The following is a 25346-nucleotide window of genomic DNA, read 5'->3' on the forward strand; positions in this document are numbered from 1 at the left end:
TGTTTTACCAACATCGCTGTTTCAAGACTATTATAATCTGAGAAACAAACTATAGTTTGTATATGCTTTAGTAATGTATTACTCTTTTAATATGATGACAACAGCGATTGCGAAATGTTTGTTGTACAATGTATGCTCTATACTTATGTTTGTGTCTGGAGTTCCTATCTTTAGATATAGTCACTGAACATAAATTTATAGCTGGAATCAGACCTGAAGCGTTCACGATTTTGTATATTTGCGGATTACTTTTTAGATTTAAGCGACATAGCTAAAACAAAATATTAAATTTTACACCAAATTTGTGACTCTTCTGTATGGATTAATTTTACTGTTGACAAAATGTCTGAGGAATACCCGAAAATTGCTGAATATTTTGTTGTTGCTGGATTAACTGAAAGTTCCAAACCCTTGGAGGAAGATTTAGCATTTCCTAATGCCAAGCACAAGCTGAGTGACCAAAGAAAAGACCCAATAACGGACATTTCAGTGATTGACAGGTAAAAATCATGTTTAGTAAGGTGTACTGCACAAGAGCTGCTTCTGAGATTAGCAATGTTGCAGCATGTAGTGTTTCCATAAAGTTGTCACATCCAAAAAAGTAAAAATTTGCTGTTGTATGTGATTGTTGCAGTTGTAGGTCTTGTGTGATGCCATGGTTTAAGTTAAATTTAGGGATCACAGTGCATTACAATATATATTATGAGAAAATAACTGATAAGGCCTTTAATGCACATCATGTGTGTAGGACACTTGAAGAGACATGTCCACAAGGTTTCACATGCATTGAGCAAACACCAACTGGCCTTTTTGCTGATTTGAACCATGGAAGCCTAACAGCACATAATCTGTTGCTATGTTACCGAAGGGGCAAAGATAAGCCTCCTCTTATTGATCTTGGGTAAGTGTTCCATGTATCTACATGTTTCACAGCGTAAGATAGAATTTTTGATTGATATTTACCATTAGAAAAAATCACATGTCCCAGGTATACAAGCTTAAGTATAACTAAATCTGTTTTAATGTATATACTAGTATATACTTGTTCGAAACTAAAAACAAAGCAATGCAATATATAATGTTTAATGTTCAAAAAAATATGTAAAAAATGTTCATTGAAATGTAAATAGAATAAGTTTGAAACATATGACTAGGCATAAAGTATTGGTTCTGTATTGGAGAACCGATTTATTGATCAATTGAACATCCTGCTTGTGTTTTAAATCATTTGCATTTAATTAAAAATTAAAGGCTGACTTGGTGTTATTCAAATTTTTGACAGGGTTTTCTATGAGGGTTTGGAGACCGTTCGACCTGGTATAGAAATTCTGGAAACCACCCCTGCAGGAAAGTCTGCTAATGTCAACAACAAAAGTGGTAAGCTCATAAATGCACTAATGGCTTACCCTGATAATATGCAAATGAAAATCAGAGCTATAGGGCATTTGATTTAGGTGTACATTTGCTCCAAGTTATATATACCATTTTTGTTTAGTGTAACTTGGATCAAACTTTTTTTTAAATGTGTGAAAACATAAACTAGCAAATCATTTGAAGATAACCTGATTAGTCAGGTTAAATCAGTGATTCCCAAATTTTCTGTGATCATGTACCATGTTAAGATTACGCATCGCAATGGCGTACCTCTTATTCGTAAAAAGGTATTTTTTATTTGACTACTGTTACATTTTGAATCTAAAAATTCTATAACAACATCCGACTAATGTGAGGCAAAACGTCATTTGACACAATATTTTGTACATCATGTTTTTCGACATCAGCTATCACATTGTACAAAAAGAATTTAAAATTATTACATTTCAACACTTTTTGCACTTGCAGTATACATTAATATCCGGAAAACTTGTTTAATGGTGACAGCATAATCGTAGTTATGACAAAACAGTTTAAGACAAAACATTTTGTTTGCAAATAGTTACTAGCGTCCTAATTTTGCACCTGCATAGCATGTGATATGCAACCCAGTGTTTTAAGTAACAAACATTTAATGTCAGAATAAGTGATTTGTGTGCAAAAATATGGAATAATTTAATTAAATAGGTATTCCCGTACCACCAGGAATGGCATCACTAATGGTACACAGACCACCGGTTGGGTATCACTAGGTTATACAAAAGGGTACCCGACAAAAACGTCGTATTACATTTGAGACATGCATGCATTTACTAACGCTTCAACAAAAGCATGTGCAGAGGTGATGTAATGTCTGTCACAAAAACTTCAGTGACTTCCTGTTTAAATGTTCTGTTAACCAAAACAGTGCAGGGCTTATATATGAGCCTCTGGCACTGATGTGGTTACAAATCTGCGGCATTTTAACTATTTTACTGCAGTTAATGATATACTAAGTCGTTATCTTGGCCCAATTCTTGTTTGCCCCCAGGCTATTATGCTTGAGTAATTTGACATAAGCCACACTGGCTTTAAAATATGACACAAAGCATGTACTATTTGTACATTTGGATGGGATGTATGTAATTACCCAATTCATTAAAATCATTGATAGTGACACACACAGCAAAAATGTTATGTTGATCATAAAGGTTAATCCTACATCACAAGTTGTACATAAATCTACAGGTTAATATCTTTTGTAAGCAATTTTTTCACATTTTAAACGTGTACATTTACTTGTATCCAATGCAGCAAAATGGTGTAGTTTTAAATTGAAGCTTGTTTGTGATTTTCAGGCATGGGCAGCCACCCGATTTATTTAACGTATCGTCGAGCAAAGGAATCGGCCCCACAGAATGCCTTAGTTGTCACTGATATATGCATCATCATCACCAACAAAGGGGAAAAGGCACCATATGCATTCTGTCAGATCCCCAAGAACTTAAATAAAGGCCTGGTATGTGACACTTTTAAGTAAATCTAAGTTGAAGTCTTTTTTATAGTACAATTACAGTAGAAGTTTGCTCAGAATAATCAGACTTTGTGGTATATATAAAAGGAAACATGTATTAACTTTGTAAATACATTTCTGATGCCTAATTTTAGTCATGTAAAATTTTCCAACCTGACTGTGTTGTGGTTAAAATCAATGACACTTGATTCTCATTATAGATTGGCTCCAGTGTTCATCTGTGCTACAAAAAATCCATGAGACAAGTTGACTCGCTGCCATTTAAAGCCGGTAAGTTAAGCCTAACGGCAAATAAAATCCCCACGCAGTCAGCAGGTGGTTCTCAATTACGCAAGATTTCTTAAAGCTGTATCGAGACTCCCATTCATACTCATACAGTATTTATGGATGTGTTGCCACACAAAGTTGTGCCTCTTGGGCACTTGTTAATTTTGTGCTCTGTCTTTGGACCTCATCAATAATGCATGGACATAAACGAGAGGCTTGTCACTATCTGCCAATAAACTGCTGCTGCCTAAACAATATATTCTACACTCAGTTCTATCATAAACTATCAGAACATTTATTTACACAAGATTTTTTTTAAAAAGTAATAAAACTATAAACCGAGAAAAAAAATAGAACTGTTTTATCCAAATTGGTGAAACTTGTAAACTTTTGTTTGTGTTGGTTTCTGGCAAAAAAATATGTTTTGTTTTCACAGGTTTCATGGGAAGATATCCCGCCGAAGACACTGGTTCTTTTGCATTACCTGCCACTGTCCCTCTTTTCTGCCTACCTATGGGTGCCACCATTGAGTGCTGGTCGAGTAAAACTAGACATCCCCTGCCAACATTCTCATCATTCGTTTTAACAACTGAAACATCAGAAAAGGTAATTTTATTTTCTCAAGTTTTCAACAGTCAAGGATTGTGTTGGACTGGGTAGTTCAGTGCATTATATACTACAGCTAACCCCTTTGTCAGCTTAGTAACCGAAGTTTGCATAAATGCTAAAAGCCAAAATATTTCAAATCTGCATATCCTAATCCCCACTTTTTTGTTGTTAACTTTGTGTGTGCTGCAAGGTAAAAATTAAGATACTACTGCATGTATGATTGGTTCCAACTGACCCTGTACAATTATAGTAACATAAATATTTGTCATAGTATTTCAAATGACATTTAAGCTTACAAAATCAAAAATATTTTTTTGTGTTTGTTGCAATGCACCAAGTGCTTGGGACTGCTCTTAAATGCTTCCTTCATGTATTGAATCATTATTACACAGGTCTTTTGTGCTGTTGTTTCCTTTTATGAAAGTTATCCGGAAGAGAAACTGACCGATGAGCAACGCTACAAATTGGGCCTCCTTAGGGGTGATGGGCAAAGGTCACGGACCGTCAAAACTGTCCACACCAACAAAGCTATATGTCTGCTGTCTCGCTGGCCTATGTTCGCAGCCTTTAGGGATGTACTCATGTACTTATATCGACTTACAGTGTCACCTATCGCTCATCCTATTCCAGTAGAAAGGTAAATTCATTGGCTAAATTTTTATCTGTTATGGCACTTATACTGTGTGATTTTTATTCTTTTGGTTGATCTTTAACCAAAGTTAATCGAGGAAACTCAACTGCACAACAACTATTTCCTGTTTCGTACTACAAGCCATGGTGCTGTGAGTTTTATTTGGCAGCATAGACAGGAAATGTTGTAGCAATAAATTGCTTTAAGTTGCCTAGTGACATAAAAACAAGTTGAAATGTATACAGAAGATTTTATTTTCTAAATTTCTTGTACAACATATATTACAAAAATCTATCTTAAACATAAGCATTTTCAGCTCAAAATTGTTTTTTATTGATTGATGATATGTTCTTGTGAGGCTTGCCAAATAATATAATTTTCCTTTCAGACACATTGCCCATTTCATGCACAATGTACCCTTTCCAACCTCCCAGCGTCCAAGAGTCCAATACCAGGTAATCTATTGTACTGCAATGTAACATGTTTTGATATTGAATTGTTTGACATTAAACTATAAATACTGTGATGGATCCAAAAATTTTGTTTTTAAAGTTAATTTTAAAAGCTGTGAAACTATAAAAGGTGTAGTTAATCAACTTTTGTTAATATTATATATAAAAAAAATTCTGGTTTACTTTTACATGCTTGTAACCTGTTGACGTAGAAAATATATCTTTGCACCTGACATATGTGTTGTCTGCAAATATCTCATACCAACCCCTATTGACCATTTGCACAACAACCCGTCTAAAAGTCAACATTGTTATTAACTTTGTCAGCATTGTAAATCTGCATTAAGTGTGCAAAAGGACTGTAAACATGTCAATTATGCTTCAACTGATTGTTGTTCTCAGTTTTTATTGCTTTACAACTTATTGTATGTGCCATGAAAAAGGCAGTTTTTTTCCAGATGGTATGTGTGAATCACAGCACAGTTTGTCAATATTATTGGCACATTGTCCCCTTATATTGACAAGTTGACCTATTTATCAGTTTATAATGAACCAAGATGCATTTCTATGTTCTTATAGCATCTGGGAAATGGGTTGTAAAGCTTTACATAAACCTCAGTTCTTGAATTTGTTATATTTTTTGATAAAAGTGTGATTAAACCTGTCTGAGAAAAACAATTACAAAACAAAGATAAGCATTTTAAGTTTTTTTTCACTACAAGTTGACACAAACACTTTAACTAGATTATTGCAGCGTGGGTTGATTTGATCTAATAAAATTTGATGCTTGTAAAGACAAATTCATATACTCACATTGTGTTTTTTTTATGGTTTAGATGTCACCAATGCACACAACAATCCTAACAAGGCCACAGATTACACCAATTCCTTTGAGGTAAGATTAACTAATCCTATTAGGTCTTAATCCCCTTGTTCTTGTAAGATCATTTAACCCCATGTAATATCTTTAAACCTCATGTCACTGTCCAATTGTTCAGTATTTTGCTTAGTAGTGCCTCTGGCCATCTGGTTTGCTACATGTGGTATCAGTGTGTCAACAGGACACATATAACGTGATAAGAAAACCCTCTAGGCACTTCAGTTTGTGGTGTATTTTTGACAAGGCTAATTTAAATCCAGTTCTGTTGCATTTACAAAACAAATTGTCACTGTATATGTTTCATTTCCTAAAGTTTTGTTGTTCGTCTGTTTTCTTTGATGTAAGGATTGTAAAAATCAATAAAAATCCCCAACAAACCGAAATTTAATGATGAAAATAACAGCCCAAGAAGACATAAAAAGTGATAAGCTTTATTGTTTAAACGTTTCGGCTAATGCTCATGTCATCATCAGTAATACCAAGATACACATTGGTTGCGCCCGTTTATATCCATGTGAGACATGTAAAGATTGATAAAAAAATGTGAAACAAGATTCATTTAAAACGATAGATAAACTATTTGGGCCATTGTTTTCATCATTAAACTTATGAACAGCTCCACATATAGTGTTCCATATCTAAGTTTTGTCAGGAAATTTTTTAATAGATTTTGATTTACAGTGGTGCTTCATTTCTTGCCCTTCTTGATGACCTGGGACCAGAAAACACAATAACTTTACTTGTTCTGGCTTTGACTGAACACAAGATTGTAATTCATTCCTTGAGACCAGCTGAAATCACTTGTGTGGCTGAGGCTCTGATAACAGTGAGATACCTCCTTTATTCCTATGTTTGTCAATTAACTATTCCGTTTTTACAAATTGCTTTATCGCTGTTCATTTGTTACATATTTTAAGAACATTTATTTGCAAACCAGTGACATTTCCTGTACTTTAATCTCCATTTGGGTGTTGATCTGCTATAAATAAATACAAAACATGGATTAAACATGCTTATAATTGTAGGCAATGACATGGCAAATAAAGTGTTTTTCTTGCGTTAAACCGAGTTTTAAAAAATACACTTTAGGCTTTTATATCAGTGGTATGTAATGGAATTTTCTGTGTTTTTTTAACATTGACTTTATTTCATATAAATCACAACACCAAAAAGTCTTAAGATTGCCATTCAACAATATGTCATCAAGCATTTATAACTCGGTATTTTATTACATCTTTTAAACAAAAATATGTTTTTGCAGTTGCTTTTTCCGTTCAAATGGCAATGTACGTATGTTCCACTCTGTCCATTAGAGATGGGTTATGTACTTGAGGCTCCATGTCCATTTATTGTTGGTGTGGATTCACGCTACTTTGACCTGTATGAGCCCCCACCTGATGTAGCATGTGTTAATTTGGACACCAACAGCATAACAGTGTAAGTAGTAACTGACTATTACAGGGCTTGTGCCCCTAAGCGGCAATGTTTACAATTGTGCTTTACAGTCTCATTAACTTATGAGGGTTTTTATGGTGATGGACTAAATATATTTTGACTTATTTCTCAGAAAACTCATAAACTGTAAATGGTCTGAACGACTTATTGCAAAGTGGCCAAGTAAAGTGGGTAGAATGGGGACATATTATTGCCTAAAGCATTTAAAATATCTTACATAACTGTTTTACGCCAATGTTCTTTTTATGGCCCATTTTTTTATTAACAACTTTTTTAACAACTTTTATGAATGGTTTATTGGCAATAGTGGCGCACCTTTATCAACCATGATAGTGAGGTCTGACTAAACATGTTTGGCCTAAAAAGCACTTTAAACTGGATGAACTGAAATCTATGTGTACAAAAACAAAACGGTTATCCACAAGAAAATATTTCTGCTTTAATTTTCATTAAAAGTGATTATTGGTACTTATGACGTTTAGAGGTATTTGTGGATTAAAACTAACTTAGTTTTTTGCACTTAGTTTTGAACACCTATTTACGAAAATGTTTTGACAAATCACAGTATGCGAGGCCTGAATTGAGTCCCGGGAAGACTAATATCTTGGGTCCAACCCCAGGCTAGCCTATACCCTGTCATTTTCTAACCTAAATCTTGCCATATAGTGAAACCTTCACTGGGGCTGGTGAACTGTGGTTTATATTAGAGAGTACCGTGATCATGCATAGATGCTTCAGGGTTGATCCCAGTAATGAATTTATGTTCATCTTAACATTGTGACAAAATTTATACCATAAAATTTATTTCAGTATAGAAGAAAAACTCAGCTGGAAGGTTTTGCCCAAGAAGCCTGCCAAGTATTTGCGTTCTGTGCTGCAGAAATACTTTAAAGAAGTAAAGGAATGTCCCAGGGAGGAATCTACAGGAGCTGGTGGAGGTTCGATGCTTGATCCTGACATGACAAGGCAGGAGAGACACAGACAGCTTGACCTTGCTGTACAGGTACGATCTAGAAATTCAATAGACTTTTGAATAGCATAATTTACATATAAAGGACTAACTTTTATTGTTTTCACAAGTCTTGGTAGCAAATTCTTTTGTGTTTGCCTATTTGAATGAGGAAAAAAATGACAATCACAAGTTAAATGAATACCTTTTTGTTTAGAGAAAGTTTTAGCAGGGCTTTACGAATGGCATTAATTTTTCCTTTTTATGTAAGGCAGAAGTCCTGCATATTGCTTTTAATAGCCCCTTATGCTTGATTGTGTACCTTTGGTTTATGACCAGGTTCAAATCAAAGTTAGATTTCTAAAAAGTCTAGAAAATATTTAAGCCTACATAAGTTAAAAAATCAATGGGTGTTATGCTTTCTTTTCAATCTTCAACATTTTTTTATGATTTGATTAGATGGTGTTAAGTTAATGAAAGGTACTTTGGTGGTAATATGGTTAACAAATAGCAAATTAAAGCACATTCTTTACATGGTCAGTTACCAGTGGCAAAACTTGTTTTGTGTTACTTGTAATTTTCTATGTCGCTCAATGTGTAATGACTAGAGCTAAAAGAATATTGAATACAATAGCTTTCTCCAGACTGTGTAGTGTAAAGAAATGTTCCTTCACCCACTTTCATGGCTTTTACCTTTCAGTTGCCATGTTACTGTACTGTATAATCTTGATGTTTTAAGCCGTTAAGGCAAAAGAAAATTCGTCCAAATTTTTTTAAATTTTTTTTTGACTTCATTAAAAAAGTATGTTAAAGCTTTTTACTGTATATATTTAATTCCTAGGGTTAGAAACAGTAGTTTCTTGAAAACTTGTAATTACAACTTAGGACTGTGCTATGTTTTAGAATACCGGTTGTGGTACATGTTTATCCTTTTACTACAAATTAGGTTGACATAGTAGGCCATTTTCTCAACCTTACTTCACAGGAGTTTTTGTGTATCAAATCTTTTCTTTCAAATTTTGTTTTTCAATTAAAACAAATTTTCTTTCAAAATTGTGAAGGCATTTATCCCACTGTTTGGTATATCACACTACACCGTCATTGATTAGCAGTATTATAATCTTATTACAGGAAGCAGTGTTGAAAATGATGTGCGCTATTATGAAGGGTTACAGACAATTTCTTCTTCCCATCACTGAAGCACCAAGTGTGGGCACAACTGACCCCAGCTCTCTGTTTAACATCCAAGGCAAGTTTATGAGCCACAATCGCTGTGTCTAAAAGGTTGTGTAAGCTGGTACCATTAGAAACCAGTTAATATTGGGAGTTTTTTTGGGAGAATAATTATGTCCAAGTTTTCAATATAGGGTGTTTGCTGGATGTCTGTCTCTTCAAACAACAGCATTTTAATGTTTCTTCTAAACCAGTGGTTCTCAACCGGGGGTCCGCCAAGCGTTTTCAGGGGGTCCGCGACAACTTCTTAATTCCCGCAAAACAAGATTAATCAATCGCTATTTGAAAAAAATCGCTTTGGCATTTAAAAAATTGCATGAAACTTGTTTGAAAACATTCTTCATAGGCGACAAACCACAGTGCATTATGACATCTAAACCCCATTGTGATGCAGACGCAAATTGTCAGTGGAAAACAACGTCACATTACACTGTAATGGCTCTTTCTTATTGATTCCCGATGTCGCAACCTAGAAAAAGGGATTACAATTTTGGTCCAGAACGTAATGTGGTTGTAACTTTATGCAACATGTTTTGGTTGCTTGTTAATAAAAAAGGACAAAAATACCTAAAACTTCTAAGGGGTCCGCAATTAGACTACGGCACCGAAAAGGGTCCACAAAGGCGAAAAGGTTGAGAACCACTGTCCTAAACTATATTCAGTCAAAAAGCATCTTCCATTATAAAGCCACTGAAATACGTAGTTTTTGGTGTATTATAGGCTGGTTTTATTTCCATAGCTGCCATAAACAGGTCATGCCACTTTCCTTTTAGTTCCTTTTTACATTTCTAATGTATAATTCAGATGTACAGCAATACATCTCAACCACAATGTCATATTAAGAATAAATATAAGTGGAAATAATAAAATGAATCTCTACAACATACACCAGCAGTGTTTTTTTAAGGTGTTTTGGGGGACCGAAATGGTCCCCCAAATTTCTCCAGCGGTTTCCCAAAATTTGCCAGTAGCCTAATAAATAATTCGTTTAAGCAAATATGGCTATTTTTTGGTATTTAAATGAAACACTTGCGGTCTCTTAAAACTACTTAGCGGTCAACCAAACCAAACCTTAAAAAAAACCCTGTACACCAGTATTGCGTTTAACTTTGCCAAACAACACCTATTTTCTAAGCACATTTTTAACCTACACAATGAACAGACAAGCAAGTCAAAAGTAAAAAACAACAACTCTGACATGATTTCGATCAGAATCGTATGCCTTCTTTGTTTATAGTTAAGAGTTTTCACAAAACTGAATTTTATACCCATTTTGAAAAACTCCTTTCCTAATACCTGATTTTAAACTCCTACGTAAATGAGTTAAAATAGGAAGTTTTCGTTGGCAGAGTTTATTCGGAGTCGAGAGCGAGCGAGTCAACGTTTCTTTACTCAACTCTCGGGCACACAACTTTTTTCCTCTTTCATCGAGGAACGATCTCTGACGTCATTTGCCGGTGGGGAGGGAGACCTCGCAGCGGGTCGCTCATCCAGTTTGGTGTTTTTCGACGAATGCATCGACCGCTTAACACCTGAACACGCATCTGATAATGTTCGTCTTATTGAGGCTGATGACTCCTTGAAGAGGTAAAATGTATAGAAATTTTCGTTTAACTGTGTCTTTGAATGTTTGTGAGCTAAACAAATGCCGACAAAACATTTAAAGGCATAAGAAAAATCAAACCTACTAAGGTTTCTATTTCTTAATTGGAAAAAAACATTGCACGCTTCTGTTCTGTAGGCAATGTATTCTCTTGCACCCATTATCAGTTTACCCTTACCAAAGTTTGACCCCGGATGACCCAGCAGTTTACCTACAGGCCCCCAAAACGTAGTTTTTTGTAAAATAGTTGTACTTACTAAAGTACAGGATCTGGAAGTTTTATCCTTTGAAACTGGATGCTGCACTGTAAAGTAGAATTTTGCAAACATTTAGCTGGATTTAGCACCGATGTAGCCTGAAATACTCCCTTTGGGTTTACTGGTTTATGATATCAAAAACACAATCCCCCATGTGCTAAAATTTTAATATTATTTGCATACAGTGAACATACGGTGATGATAATGCCCCCGGATGAATACGGTTTACCAGCAGGGGTGGGTTACCAATATACAACTTTTCCTGAGCTGCAGGATGAGCTCTTTTTTCTCGGCGAGGACGAAGCCGAGAGCGATCCTCGCAACGGGAGTATGAGCAGACAAAGACGAAAATCTGATACCTTTACTTTTGGCCGACGAACGAAGCAGGAAGTGAGAACACTGCATAAGGTAAATTTGACTTGCTGTCAATGCTATATAGGCCGATACGTACGATGTAGAATTGATGAATCATTAAAGTGTACCGAAATACTGTATCCTGTTTTTACTTTGTCGAAAACAAAAACTGATTGTAGTGATACTGGAAAATGGTTACTATCTGACGCACTGTTTTGCGTTGTGCGTGTGTCAGAATGTTAAACAGGCCTGAAACTGGGACTCAAACCCAAAAGTACGAACCCGAAAACGGAAAGTTGTTTTGTGCATTTAGCCTCAATGTTGCTAAAATTGCGCCACAAATGAGGCTTAGTGCATTGTCGGGCCCAAATTAAAAGCAGAACCGAACCTGCCCGATTTACAAGCGTGTGTCGAAATTTGGATTTATGTAACTGTTTCTAATATTGCAACATAAAAACACGTGTAAGATACCACGTCAGCAAACACGCGAAATATGAATCAAACTACTGAATATGGCTAAACCTTATGCTCGCTTGTAAACAAATTGATTTTGCTGTGTGAAGCCGGAAGAAAATGTCTCGTCATGATTTTATTGTTACGATTTTTGCCGTCCTTCCGGATGAATAATGATTTACTGTTTACGTTTGAAACGTGGTTGTCAAAAGAACGCAATATGGGTCGTAATAACATTACAGAATATCTAGCAGTGATATCAACAAATTACAGCTAACAATAAATGGCCAGTAACTCGGATAAGCTGTTTCGTACTGAATATTCAATATATTATATGCAACTATTTCCAGTTTATTACCAAATAGTTAACATTCCCGAAAAGGCATCATGGACTCCAGTTGAGATCCACTGACATGCACCCAAAAATAAATTTAGCCTACAGTGCAATTTAAACCCACTACGTCAGACTATAATGTTCATTAGCGTTATGCAAGTACTACGTGGTTAGGGTAGGTGTCAGGAGACTGTGTGATCACATGTATTTAGAGGTGATAACATGGAAGGTTACGTAATGTGGCATTACGTAAACCAAAGAATAACGTCACGATGTAACGATCAATCAAACATGTTTCCCATCATACTTCCTCCCGAAAACACAGCTTGCCTGGATGAGTTGTTGTGTGCATTTGAATTTAAGGCGCCGAGTTGTCACAAAACAAGCTGCATTTGCAACGACCTTAGATCTTTTCTCTATAATATACCTTGTTGTATTTTTGATGACTAATGGTCTGTGATAAGTTGTTTTTCTGTTTCGTTTGATTTACTAAAATGCGTGAATTGTATTAAAACAAAATTTCGTTTTAAAAATATGCACAATCTTCTAGTTTACGCTGTGTTACATTCATACCTGCTTGATATTACATTTACCAATAACAAACCCCATACCTAACCTTACATTTCAATCCGTTTCGCAGCTCTCTCGTCTTCACAACGGAGACCCGCAGCTCTGGGCCCGTCTTCTCCTCAGCCACACATACGGCGGATGGTTCGCTTGTCTTCCAGCCTTTGTGCAGGGTTGCAGACACAAATCGGCTGCTCTGCGTACAGCCCACGATGCCCTATTCGCCCTGAAAGAAAAGGAATGCTTCCCGCTACCAGATGAAACCTACTACCGCATGTTACTGCATCTCTGTGCTGTGTACAATAAACCCGCGCTCGCCGTTCGAGTGTTTCAGTTCGTTAAGAAGTCGGGAGCCCAGCTGAGTGCGATTACGTATGGATTGTACAACAAGGCTGTTTTGGAAGGAACCTGGCCAACGTCAAATAGAGATGGGTAAGCCGTTTTTTTATATTTGTTTTGTTTAGTTTAAATATGCGATAAACGGTCCTAAATAAAAACATGATTACTCCTTACCATTAAAGTGAAATATATTTTGCATATTTGGCAGTTTTTGGGGCAAATGCGCTGCTCAATTTAAGAGTTTTGAATATAATGCTTACTCCATGTCCACCTAGTCCTATCTGCAAGCAATGCTGTTTGTCATAAAATCTAAAATTTCAGTAATTTTCCAGCGATCTTTTGCACTCATTGCGGGTCAAACATTACCAGTTTGGAATATTATAACTTCGAACCCATAGTTACAAACCTTTTTCACAGAACGAACCTTCTTTCAAAATGACCATAAGTTCACAATAATCTAATAAATTACGAGCCTAACACAGCCTTTATCAAAATCCTAGGTACATGCTTTGGCAAAAGCTGCGCAACGTGTTTCTCGCCACCAAGAAATTCCGTTACGGACTGAGGAGGCGCTCGAGTGCAGTTGGGAGCTCCGATGTCAGTTCAGATTTCGACACAACAAGCCGTACCAGCTTGGACAGCAGTCCGCCAGCCTCTTCCACTGAAAAATCTTCACCGGAGAAGCAAATGCCCGTGGAAAGGTCTGAGGTGCTGACGGATGGTCAAAACGCAGTAGGAGGCAAGTCTAAACTTTTCCTCGCTGACTCGCATGAAGAAGAATGCAAAAGTACAGGTACTTGCTGGTGGTGGAATTTCCCAAGTTGTGACCTGCATTTCAGGAACAGTGTAGAGATAGCTTTGTGTGATAACAAGTTATACAAGTATTTAAAGCCAGGAGATTGTCAGTTGCATTATTTTTGAAATCAAACGTATCCACAAGACAAAAAAACGTTCCCAGTCTTAAGTTATATAAAACAGGCTTGATTTTGGCCTGAATTTACATCCGGGATGATTTTGTCACAATGTAAAACTTCATGATGGTAAATCTAACTTTGGAGCCTTATTCCGGCTTTATTAAAAAAACGTTCTTGGGCTTGGGCGTTAGTATTCGTGTCCCAATTTCGTCCCGCTTATAAAACAGGTCGACTTAATTCAAATTTATTGTACCAGAATAGAGAAAAATAGCTTTAATAACGGCTTGAGGCTTTATGATAACAGAACTATTTCTGAAAGCTCCTCTTACTTTATATTTCATTGTGAAAATCTTTTACCGATTCTTTATGTGTGGGGTTTCATTTTTGTTTTTTTAAACCGAAATAACGTAACTAATTGTGCCATGGTGTTTGGTTATATGCAAACAACGTTAATAGCTTTTTTAACCATTGTAGGTGGCCAGAGTGATCACGGTTACAACTCGATGCCAAAAGACTTGATACGACGCGGATCGCCACATAAATATGTGAAACCTGAAGTAGCGAAGAATGAAAATGAGATAGCGGGGATCAGCAGCACAAAAGGTCGGTACATGTTGTATAATGACAAAATACCAATCTGCTTGTCTTCACCCAAATCATGTTCTAAAATAAGCTGCAGACAGTGCACACTGTTCCAAGGTGCACACTGTTCCACTGTTACACTGTTTCCAACACTGTTCGAAGGTCTCATCAGCGCAGCTGGTGACAAGAGATAGGCCGTATTGGCTAGTGCAGCCATCCAACGGCACTCCAGTTTGTTGGTAGTAACTGGTCAAAAAGCCATGCTGCAGTAACGAGACCTTTTATAGGTGGAAACAGTGTGGATTGTCAGTGTGACAGCTTATCATTTATTGACTTGATAATTTGTTCCAAAATGTTGTTTAAGCTGTTCGGGTTGTTTAAGAGCTACAAACAAAAGCATTACCATTAGCTTTAGCTTTAACTCTAAGTTCCACAGCGCTGGTTGGCCACCAAAGTAAGAATTTTCCATTTTCTACAAAAAGATAAGTTTCTTAATAACATTGTAACTCTGCAAGTTTGGCTAACGTCCATTGTTACGCAATCGCCTTTCGTATGTATGCTGGGTCAAAATCTCAAAGACACTTTAATTGAAATGAAGTTGATTTTTTTTTCCAAGACCTTGCCAACGACGAAAAATCCAGCGGTGCTGAAACAACAGGCAGTCTTATCAGTCTCACAGATTCGGGCGAAGTTCTTCATACTGTCGAAAATCGCCGAGGTGTGGCGCTAGAGAGGACGATGTCGGGCCGCATAGTGGAACCACCGACCACATTGGATATACCTTCAATGAACAGTGACACCCTGACCGTGCAACAATCATCAGATCCTGGCCTAAGAAGCGACGAGACTCTAGTTAATGGAGACGGCGGAGAAGCTTTTTTCCCTGTCCTGGATGTTGCAGAAGCTAAAAAGGGTAAGTGCTTGTAAATATATATGGCAAATTGGGGTAATGCTATGAGCGCAATGCTTCGTCCTGCAATAGCTGCTTAATTTTGCTAAATCTGTTTTGTTTTTGAACAAAAATAACTTATAGGTTGTTCAATATAAGCAACTTGTTTACACAAAAAAACAAGAGGCCTTTATTAGTAATTGTAAAGATGGTATGTAGTAAGGATACGTTGCTTTCGAGCAAATTAGCTGATAAATGTCCGGTGATGTACAAATTTAACAAAACTATTGGGGGATTCGAGTCTGGACCCTTAGTTAGTAAAATTTAAGCATCGATTTGACTTACTGATAAACCAACAACGGAATGTGTTTCTTTGTTGTAATGTGTATAGGAACATAGTGGTGTTAGAATTTAGAACGGTTGTGTGTTACAAGTAAATGTAATTGTATGTTTGATACTGGTGGTGGTTAATTAAAGTCTGTAAATATACTAAAACAATGCAGTACTAATTTCAATGCTGTCTAACCACAGAAAAAATATGTGAGCGACAAAAATCTTGCTGAAAACATTAAAACAAACTTGCAAAAATAAGATCAAATTCAGTGCAAAAAAAGATTCAAAGTTTCGACAAAAAAGCATAATTATAAATTTGAGTTATATATATGGTTAAAACAAGATCTTTGCTGTTCATTTCATTCCCGCAACCAAACCAGAATGCAAACATTTCCATTTTGCACGTGACCACCATCAACCAATCGTCAACCACCACATCACACCTACCACTGTTGCTTTGTTAACCCAAACAGCAAAAAACGCCACTAACCCTTACCGCGTTTTAACACCACTCACATATCACGGCGCAGACGGTATTGCTTCTCCACATCGACCTCGCAGCTCCCCAGTCTCCCCGGGAACTCATCGAAAACCCGGTCGATCAACTTCGATAGTCAAGTCGACAGGCAGCGCCTCCAACGGTGGTGGGTCAAATGAAGATGTCCCTGTTACGTGTGAACATGTCGTAGACGTAGTTGTCACTAACGTCCAGCCAGTGGACAACCCAGTACCGGTCACTAACAACGTGGTTTCAGTACACGCACGCCCCACTAACACTGATGACGTAATTTCACCTTCTCTGACGTCACCGCGTAATACTAAGCTTTTCTGGCGGTTAAACGCACCGCCTCCATTGTTAGAAGTCACCCCTTGCGATGACGCCTCATCAGAATCAAAAACAAATCGTGCTTTGCTTGGTGTTAAAGGTAGAACTTGCTTGGCTTGCTCAAATTTTGCATGGGCTTCTTGTTTTGCTTTTACGCTTTGCTGCTGTGGCATGTTGCATGTATTCACAAAAGTTATGCGAACGAGTTTTTAAGAGACATTAATGGAAGAGTAATTTTGCTGTTTCCTGGTCAGAAAAACAAGTACATTTCACTTTTCGGCATGACTTTTTTCAGTTTACAACGAAATTGTTTACATTTACAACGATTTTTCAATTGGAAACTACAAGATGGGTTGTGTATAGTGGTGTGAAATGCTTAAAAAACCCAATTATGATTTTTTTGACCAAACATATTTTTTGGAATTTGAGTTCAGTTTTATACGGATTGTGGTTGTTTTTGCGAGTGAGAATGAATTTTCACTACAAGAAAACTAATTGCACAACTAATTTAACTTTGTGCCTTAGGTTTGTCTCCAACTCCATTGATGTCACCCACACTTCCAGCAGACAATGTGTTCAACGACAAACCAGAAACTGAGGTAAGGTATACGGAATATTTTCTGCCAAGGACCAAATACGTGTAGTAGTTATTTGGCTATTGCGTAGTCAATTTGGAAAATTAAATGTGATTTACGGACTTGTGTACATGATTATATTCGGTGCATGAAATATCGTTTGGGTTACATTTGTTTTTTGGAAAGATGACCTTTAAACTTTGCTGAAAGGATTTTTGTAGTTACTGTCACATTAATATGAAATAATTGTCAATGGTTCTTATCGATTTTTTTATTTGGAGAGTGTATGTAGCACTTCATACCAATTCTCCGTGTATGCGTATATATAAATATTTCGACACCGAGTACGAGTATCGATACCACTAAAATCGTTCGATACCATCGATACTGAGTACCGAGTACTCCTCCTATCACTAGTAGTTGAGGACCAATGCAAAGCCGGTGTAAGTAATTTGCAGCTCAATTAAATTTGTTTAAAAGGTGCTCGATATATATATTGCGGAGATGAACCAACCTTTCGTTAAATTTGCATAGTCACCATAGTACGCCAGACCTATTAAAATCGTGATACCGTATTTTTACGTTTAGAATCAACCATTTCTTGTACTAATGCAAATCCACAGCTTGGCAGTTTTTAAGTGTTTTTGTACCGTTAGGTCCAAACGCACACCCTTAAATCGCCACACTTGGTGTGCATTCATCCCTTGTTTCATCACAGGTTGAAACAGCTGAAACTGAAGAAGTTAACCACGCGGACACAACAGAAGACGACAGCAACAACAAAACGCCAAACCAGGAAAGTCTATTAGACGTGGTTGGAGAACTGCCCAGTGCTTCTCCCAGTACACCAGAGATCGCCAACCATTTCAGCGGGGATTCAAAGTTTCTTTCAAGTCTCAGCGACTCCGACCAGAAGCGCTACCAGGAGCTCTGCTGCCACCGAGCGGCGAGTGTCGATGCTGAGCACAAGGACTGCAAGCGCACACGTCACGGCTCTTTGCTGTTCCAACAGAAAATGGCAAGAGGAAGGTCAAGCTCAGCCTTGTATGGTGGTAAGTTGCGTAAAAAAGAAAATTAAAGCGCCTTACTTTCATTAGATTTAAAGGCTCATAAAGAATTTTATCTTACATTAGCTTGGGCCCAAACTTATACTAGCTTGAAGGCCCAAAAACACTATATTCTTTTGTTGCGCAGTACATGTTTTTAAAATATGCATCTTTACTCTTCCTTAAACTGTTTACTATATTTTACCAACTTGACCGAAGTACTGTGAGTTTTGTAAGTGAAATCTTGAAGTTCGTAATGAAATAGTGTAGCTTGCCTCTCTATAAGTTAGAATATCAATAACCTTCCTAAACCGTGTACCACTTTAATGGAAATTGTCCACTAAACCTTGGATATAACATAACGCAAGGTTTTCAGTTCGTTTTTGACTTATTCCCAAACCAAATGTCCATGCAATCTTCCGTATATTCGCAGGTGGGGGTGGTATCAGTCCGTTAGTTGGACAGAAATCGTTTTCCGAGTTCAGTTCATCATACGGCGGCAACAGTCCACTCATTTCACCAACATCACGCAACAACTTCGATAATCTGACAGCAGAAGATATTGTGTCTCCATCAGGTTCGCCACGACACGCTCCTCTCGGTCCCAGGTGCGTTTAATGCAGGGGTCTCCAACTCGACCTTGTCCAGGGCCAATTTTCACTCTAGGTCAGCTGCTCCCCCACTAAAGTTTTTGGTTCTTTAGTGGTTGACGGCGCTGTTTTTGTTGACCTTTCAAGAGGCTATGTCTTTACAATCCTACTTGCATGTATTTCACCACAAATAACAATGAAAGCAATTGTTTGCGCATAATCCTAATCTTAGGTTTGTCTGTGATGTCACAAACTGCTCTTGGATTATTGAGATGTGTTACCATTACCAAGCAAATAATATTTAAGTGAAATAAATCCTAAATGCAGTAGTGGTAAAAGTAAAAATTACTTTCAGCAGCTTATAATATTTCGTAATGCGAAAGTGTTAATTGGTTCGGGCAGCGAGTTTAATTTATTTCTTATGGAAATGAAATGGTTTGGAAACCACAATCTATGCGGCCTACTCAAGTGTCAATAAAATGTTGGTTGGTCTTCATCAACGTAAACGTTCCTCATCCATAAGCTAAACCTATGCGGCAAACACAAAGAACTGAACGGATTCTGAAGTATACGCTTTGATGATTAGACTAAGTTCGCATTATTTCATTATAATTGTGTATCACAAAGGTTGATTTTTTTTAAAGTAGTGATATATGGGTGTGAGATAAAGTTCCATAACTTTTCCTTTGTTAAACACTCTACGGGTGAGTAAAACAAAAAAGTTTGTCATATTTAACGAGATATTAATATTTTTTTCTTTTGCTTATGACGCCGCGGGCCACGGAAAATTGCCTCGCGGGCCATTGCCTGGTTTAATGCATTGAATTCCAAACTTAAAAACACTTTTTAAAATTAAAACAGAGCGCTTCATTGGGCCATCAACGTGGTAAATGCGAGAAAACGTATTTTTAAAACCGGAATGCGTGATCGAAAAGTTCATGTTTAGTATATTTTTTGGATTAAACACTTAAGTAAGGTTGGGTACCACCTGAAAGTTTCATAGTTGGGAAACTGGTTTATTGTATTGCCTTTCACCATCATGTTTAGATGCATATATCCGGCGTTGCAGCCCATGTACCGTAGTTTTTGCATTTTGCTTTTCAAAAACTTTGCTTTGTGTTATGTTGGTAATTGTCGTTATGTTTGGTAATTGATGAGTAAACGGATAAGGAAAATCACTTGCAATAGGCTTAATAGTTACTCAGACCCGCCATAATGATCATTTTGTTGCGCCGTCATAGAAAACTCTAGTTTGCGGTGGGATTCGAACCCACGACGCATGTCTATGTAGTACATTAAAGTTCATATAATTTGGAATTTTTATGCAATTCCGTCCGTCTCTATTGTGAGAGAACAAAATGCGTCGTGAAACTTAAACTTCACGGCTTCACTTGATACATGTTTACAGATCTCCCAGTGGCAGTATTCTGAAATCGCTGCAATCTCCCAGTCGCCATCACGCAACGTCAAACTCGCCAAAGTACAGAAGGCGAAACACGGCATCAAGCAAAACAATAGGTAGGTAACAAGTACTGTGCTTAGTTTTACAACTCAGTCTTTAATCACATTGTTTTCTTTCTATAGGAACCAACTCGCTTGTGGTAGTGGACGGGGTTGCCATGCTAACGAGCACACCCATGAGGCCGGTTGCGGCTTCTGACAAGTTTGAGCAACACCCCTTACTGGAAGGAGACCAAGAAGGTACAACTTGTTTGAACTTGTAAATAAATACATCGACGGTGGAATGATCAGGACACCAAAAGCACTTTGGTTGTGCAGTTATCCTGACTGTACACTTTGTATTTGTTGAAAATTGTTGATTACGATGAATGTAACAAATTATACACCCTTAAAATTAACTTTACGTCGTAAAAGACGTTTTTTGACAAAGCATATACGTTTAGATAAGACCGTAAACTTCGGTTAATCCCGACCCGTTTGGACCAAACAAGTTGTCCGAATTAGGCGAAGATTCGAATTTACCGATGTCGATTATTTAAAGCTTACCGCATTACAAATGGTTTTCACTTCAAGTTTTGTCCCAATTACGCGAAGTTCCGAATTAACCGTGGTTTATTGTATTAAAACAAACTTTAACACGACGGTATTAATTTTTTTAATTAATATCTTCCAAAAACTCCTAGTTTTGCAATCTGCCTCTGTGTCAATAGCAGTTATTGGCATGTCTACACTCACTTATACCACAAATGGCTTTTTTATGTATCGTGTCTGATTAACTTAGATTGCCCAAATAACCGTGTATTGTATGAATATAGATGCTGATACCGGAGCTTTATCGAACAACATCGACGTTTCCACATCAACAGCGCCTAAACAGATAGTAGAGCGAAAAGATATCAGCAACTTAGACGAAGATCCGTTATCACCGTCGTACAATGAACCTAGTCCTCTTATGCTGGTTGACGAGGCATATGACCGACAAGTCAAAGGTACAGACTAATCCGGTTAATCGCATAACCAATTTTCCTCAGCTTATTTATGCAATTATCAGATTTAGATTATGCGACTAGGCGAACGATTTTATAACTGTTAGAGACTTTTACCAACTAAATGCAAATTAAACGGGTTATGCGATTAACCGATATGCAGTTAACCGAATTCGTTTGAATTTAATTCTGAATGCTATTTGAAAGTTTTTTTTCTTCTCTAAAATGCGTATTTCGTTGTGTCTTACATAGTTTTTCATAACCAGAACATATTTACTACATACTATAACCTCGGTTCATCCGGACCCGGTTGGAACAAAAAAATTGCCCGGAATAGGCGAAGATCCGGATTAACCAATGTCGATTAGTTAAAGCCTTACCACATTACAATCATTTGTACCTCCAGTTTTGTAAGAATTATGCGAAGATCCGGATTAACCGAATCCGGTTTAACCCAGATTTACTGTATATTGCTTCAAAACAAAAATTTCGAAAATAAAGTAAAAACCGTTTTAATTACAGACACTTTATACTTTTTCTTGCTAAAAGCATTTCTTTTGTGTTTTAGATCTGTCGTCTAACAACTTAAGTCGCCACTTGGTGGACGAGATTGAAGACCACTTGCAAAGAGACGCGATTATTCGAAGCGAATCAGATGCCACGAATCTTAAAGAGCAGCAAGAGAGAATTGCCCAACAAAGCGACGAAGTAAGTTTTGGGGGCTCAAAGACATGTTCCTTTAAATCAGCGGTTCTCAAACTGGGGTCCGCGGTCCTTTGTGGGCCCGTGAGGCAATTTTTGGGGGATCGCGAAGTGGTTAAAAGTATTTCTATAATCTTATTTAGCGTCAGTTTGTGCCACTGAATAAGTTTAAATCAAATTAGAATTGAGGATCGACTGTCTCCATTGCTAAGCAATAGCCTTTATTGAATAACAACTATCAAAAATACAATTGTTCACGCACAATCGTAATGCTTTTATTTTGTCTGTGATGTCACAAGCTGTCTTTGGATCATTATTATGCGCAATTTTGCGTAACTAGCTAAAATCCTGCAATCAACTTTCGTTTCTCTGAAATACACATTCCAGCTAAAGGACCGCGAGCCCTCGAAATAATGGCAAAGGGACCGTTTTGAAAAAATAATGAAAAAGTTTGAGAACCACTGCTTTAAATAAAAAATCATTGTTTTTCGCAGAATTTGTCGGAAGAAAAAGATCGCTCCCTGCATAGAAAGGCCAGTCTTCCTTCTCACAGCCCAAACATGACCAGGAAAAATTCACCTGTACCTCTTACTAGGTAACAAACGTAAATTTCTTCTACAGTGTTTTACGTGTTCAAATAGAGCAGTTCGATTTAGAATTTGCGACACAGAGTTTTACAAACGGATGCGTTCCACATAAACGGTATTTTTTTCAAATTTAAACAATTTCGGATATGTTTGTTGGTTCTGTTAGTATTTTATTTTTTAGGATGAATGCTTAAGGTTTGAAATAATTCTGCCAAAAATGTCAGCCTTTTGATTTTCAAAATTCTTTTCTCGTAGGTCATCCACTTTAGACAACACGTCATCGTGGTTTACCTCGGGGTCAAAGTTCAACAGCCTGCTTAAAGCCACTACGGTTGGCATGGCAACGAAGGCGAAGAAGGTTGCAAGTACCCTAGCTAAAGACCTGAACGAAACGATGCAAGCTAGTTTGGCGTATTACACCCCTGAAAAGGTCAGTGACTATGTTATCCGAGGAAGCAATGCGTGCTGAGATTGATCAAAACACGTGTTTTTCAGTTTTTGATTTTAATATAACTGAATTTAGGGAGAAAATCAGCGTTTCATCGACGTTTTAATGCTGTAAGAATTCCACCAAAGCATTTGTGCCTGGTTTGACATGTAAATGCATTGTCATCTATATTCATTCTAATAAGTCTTGTGGTTTTATGTGTTTCAAGGAACAGTACAAAAGAATCTGTTTGTAAATAGGATAAGTCTGGTCCATATTGCTCAAACGACTCGATTTTGGTTTTGTATAACGTTTAAAATCATAATGTCTGCTTTTTCCAGTGAATAAAAAGGAAACAAATTAACAGACCGTAAATAGTGTAGTTTTTTAACTTCTTTAAAAGCATTTTTGTTGAACTTTCATTCATGTCGTTTACTTCATTTCAGCTGAAAGATTCGTTGTCGGACCTGAGTTTCCGCAGTTCGCAGGAGGACATGATGCGTGCGGGATTGGACGGTCCAAGCAGCAGGAAACAGTTGCTGGGAGTGAAGGGTGTGGATCAGTACAGCAGTCAGACAAGTCTCCGAAGCAGTGAGAGCATTCACAGTGGTCTGGACGCTAAACCAGGTAAACCGACTTTGAATATGTTTAAAAAGTGGTTTCACAACTGCAGACATTGTGAAATGGAAAACTTTCTCAATTTGTCAGTAATTGGTTTGAAATATACAAACCTTGGTTGGTTCGAAGTTTGAATTGTGCCGTACATATTTATTGAGAAGTATCTGAATATTTATTGAAACCCGTTCGGCGACACCCCATAAAAGCATCGCTATACGTGCGTAGCATCACTGCAGGTAAGTGTATGGTCAGATACATGTGCTGGTTTAAAACGTGGTTTGGAAAACCCATTCCTGAAGGTGACTGTCAGAACACTCATAACTACACTAAATTAAACTGTGATAAAAATTTGTCGAGCGAAATCCGTACTCTAATGCAGGGGTCGGCAACCTTTTTTGTACTGCGGACCGTTTTTGAAACTAAAATTTTATCGCGGACCGGCCTCAAAAAACTACATATATTTAGCAATAAAAACGCCTAAATGAGTTTATCATCCCCGGGACACATGGGCAAAATGTTTAATAGCATTTAACCTGAAAACCTATACGGACCGGTAACGAAATCCTCGCGGACCGGGACCGGTACCAGGCCGCGGACCGGCGGTTGCCGACCACTGCTCTAATGCACAAAGCCATTTTTGGCTGGAGCTCGACAGGTATATGAATAACCTGAATAACTATTCCAGGCGATACCATGGTGATACACGGTATTTCCACAATCAACAAACCCCTATAACACCCATTGGCCCATAGATCTGTGACATCAAAATACTTTTTAACACTTATACTTGATACTTGGTGGCCCACTAAACAAAGCATATCTTGATGAGCAAGCTTATAGAGAATCGTGTATGTTTTAGGAAGCGAAAAAGTACAGAGGCGTAAAGGCGGAAGAAAAAATCCAAGGAGATTGGAGAGACCACTCAGTATGCCACATGTTGGTAAGTACAGTAGCACTACACTGTAAGAAAAATAAATCACAATTAGTAGTCTATAAAGCATATTTTATGGAGGTACATCAAGTACATTAAAAAATATCGACGCTTTATACAATACCATAAGTCACAAGCATTGCTTTTGCCAAAAACACACCTAACCCTATTATTATTATTAGTGATCAGTTATTATGGGTCCCCTTCTATGAAGAGGACACATTGTTTTTGTCCGTATTTTTTTTTCTTTTTTCTGTCTAACGCCGGTTTGTTAAACGCATTTGGTCAACTTTTAGTTAAGTTAATGCTTTGTAAACTTTTAAAGTTAAGTTAATGCTTTGTGAAAAATTTGTCCTTAAGAATCTAAAAATAACCGCAACATAGGTTTACCGTTTTACCCTGACATAGGTTTGCCGTAAATACGCGTGTGGGGACCCATTCGTTTTTGCTTGCAAAAACAATCATATATGTAGATAAAATTGTGTATAATATAGTAAATTGGTTAATATCTTATAGAATATATAAAATGGAAGTATATCAGAAAGCCACTTTTCTAGTGTTTCTTTGCACTTGTCATATACACCAATTGTAAAGTATTGCCGAATAGAT

At 37.2% G+C, this 25346-nt stretch overlaps 1 protein-coding gene across 4 annotated transcripts in view; it reads left to right on the forward strand.

Annotated features, from left to right (window-relative positions):
* The first annotated feature begins 228 nt into the window (after positions 1-228).
* LOC145214946 (C-myc promoter-binding protein-like) overlaps positions 229-25346 on the forward strand; it is a 30535-nt gene continuing 5417 nt past the window's right edge. Inside the window, exons 1-31 of one of the 4 annotated variants that reach the window (XM_080083585.1) lie at positions 229-500; positions 749-901; positions 1283-1377; positions 2712-2872; positions 3088-3157; positions 3591-3760; positions 4156-4400; positions 4783-4849; positions 5683-5741; positions 6408-6552; positions 6988-7163; positions 7992-8184; positions 9262-9379; positions 10713-10950; positions 11409-11631; positions 13005-13363; positions 13771-14063; positions 14659-14787; positions 15383-15679; positions 16519-16914; positions 17340-17413; positions 18108-18441; positions 18869-19043; positions 20434-20543; positions 20610-20726; positions 21302-21475; positions 22041-22180; positions 22669-22769; positions 23017-23191; positions 23635-23815; positions 24666-24746. In XM_080083585.1, the coding sequence (XP_079939711.1) occupies positions 343-500; positions 749-901; positions 1283-1377; positions 2712-2872; positions 3088-3157; positions 3591-3760; positions 4156-4400; positions 4783-4849; positions 5683-5741; positions 6408-6552; positions 6988-7163; positions 7992-8184; positions 9262-9379; positions 10713-10950; positions 11409-11631; positions 13005-13363; positions 13771-14063; positions 14659-14787; positions 15383-15679; positions 16519-16914; positions 17340-17413; positions 18108-18441; positions 18869-19043; positions 20434-20543; positions 20610-20726; positions 21302-21475; positions 22041-22180; positions 22669-22769; positions 23017-23191; positions 23635-23815; positions 24666-24746 (5407 nt within the window). In that variant the 5' untranslated portion in view covers positions 229-342. The remainder of the gene's footprint in view (positions 501-748; positions 902-1282; positions 1378-2711; positions 2873-3087; positions 3158-3590; positions 3761-4155; positions 4401-4782; positions 4850-5682; positions 5742-6407; positions 6553-6987; positions 7164-7991; positions 8185-9261; positions 9380-10712; positions 10951-11408; positions 11632-13004; positions 13364-13770; positions 14064-14658; positions 14788-15382; positions 15680-16518; positions 16915-17339; positions 17414-18107; positions 18442-18868; positions 19044-20433; positions 20544-20609; positions 20727-21301; positions 21476-22040; positions 22181-22668; positions 22770-23016; positions 23192-23634; positions 23816-24665; positions 24747-25346) is intronic. The other 3 variants (XM_080083587.1, XM_080083586.1, XM_080083589.1) reach the window with 3 other exon arrangements.

Source organism: Phallusia mammillata, chromosome 2 (genome assembly GCF_965637545.1).
Source record: "Phallusia mammillata chromosome 2, kaPhaMamm4.hap1.1, whole genome shotgun sequence".
Taxonomy (NCBI): Eukaryota; Metazoa; Chordata; class Ascidiacea; order Phlebobranchia; family Ascidiidae; genus Phallusia; species Phallusia mammillata.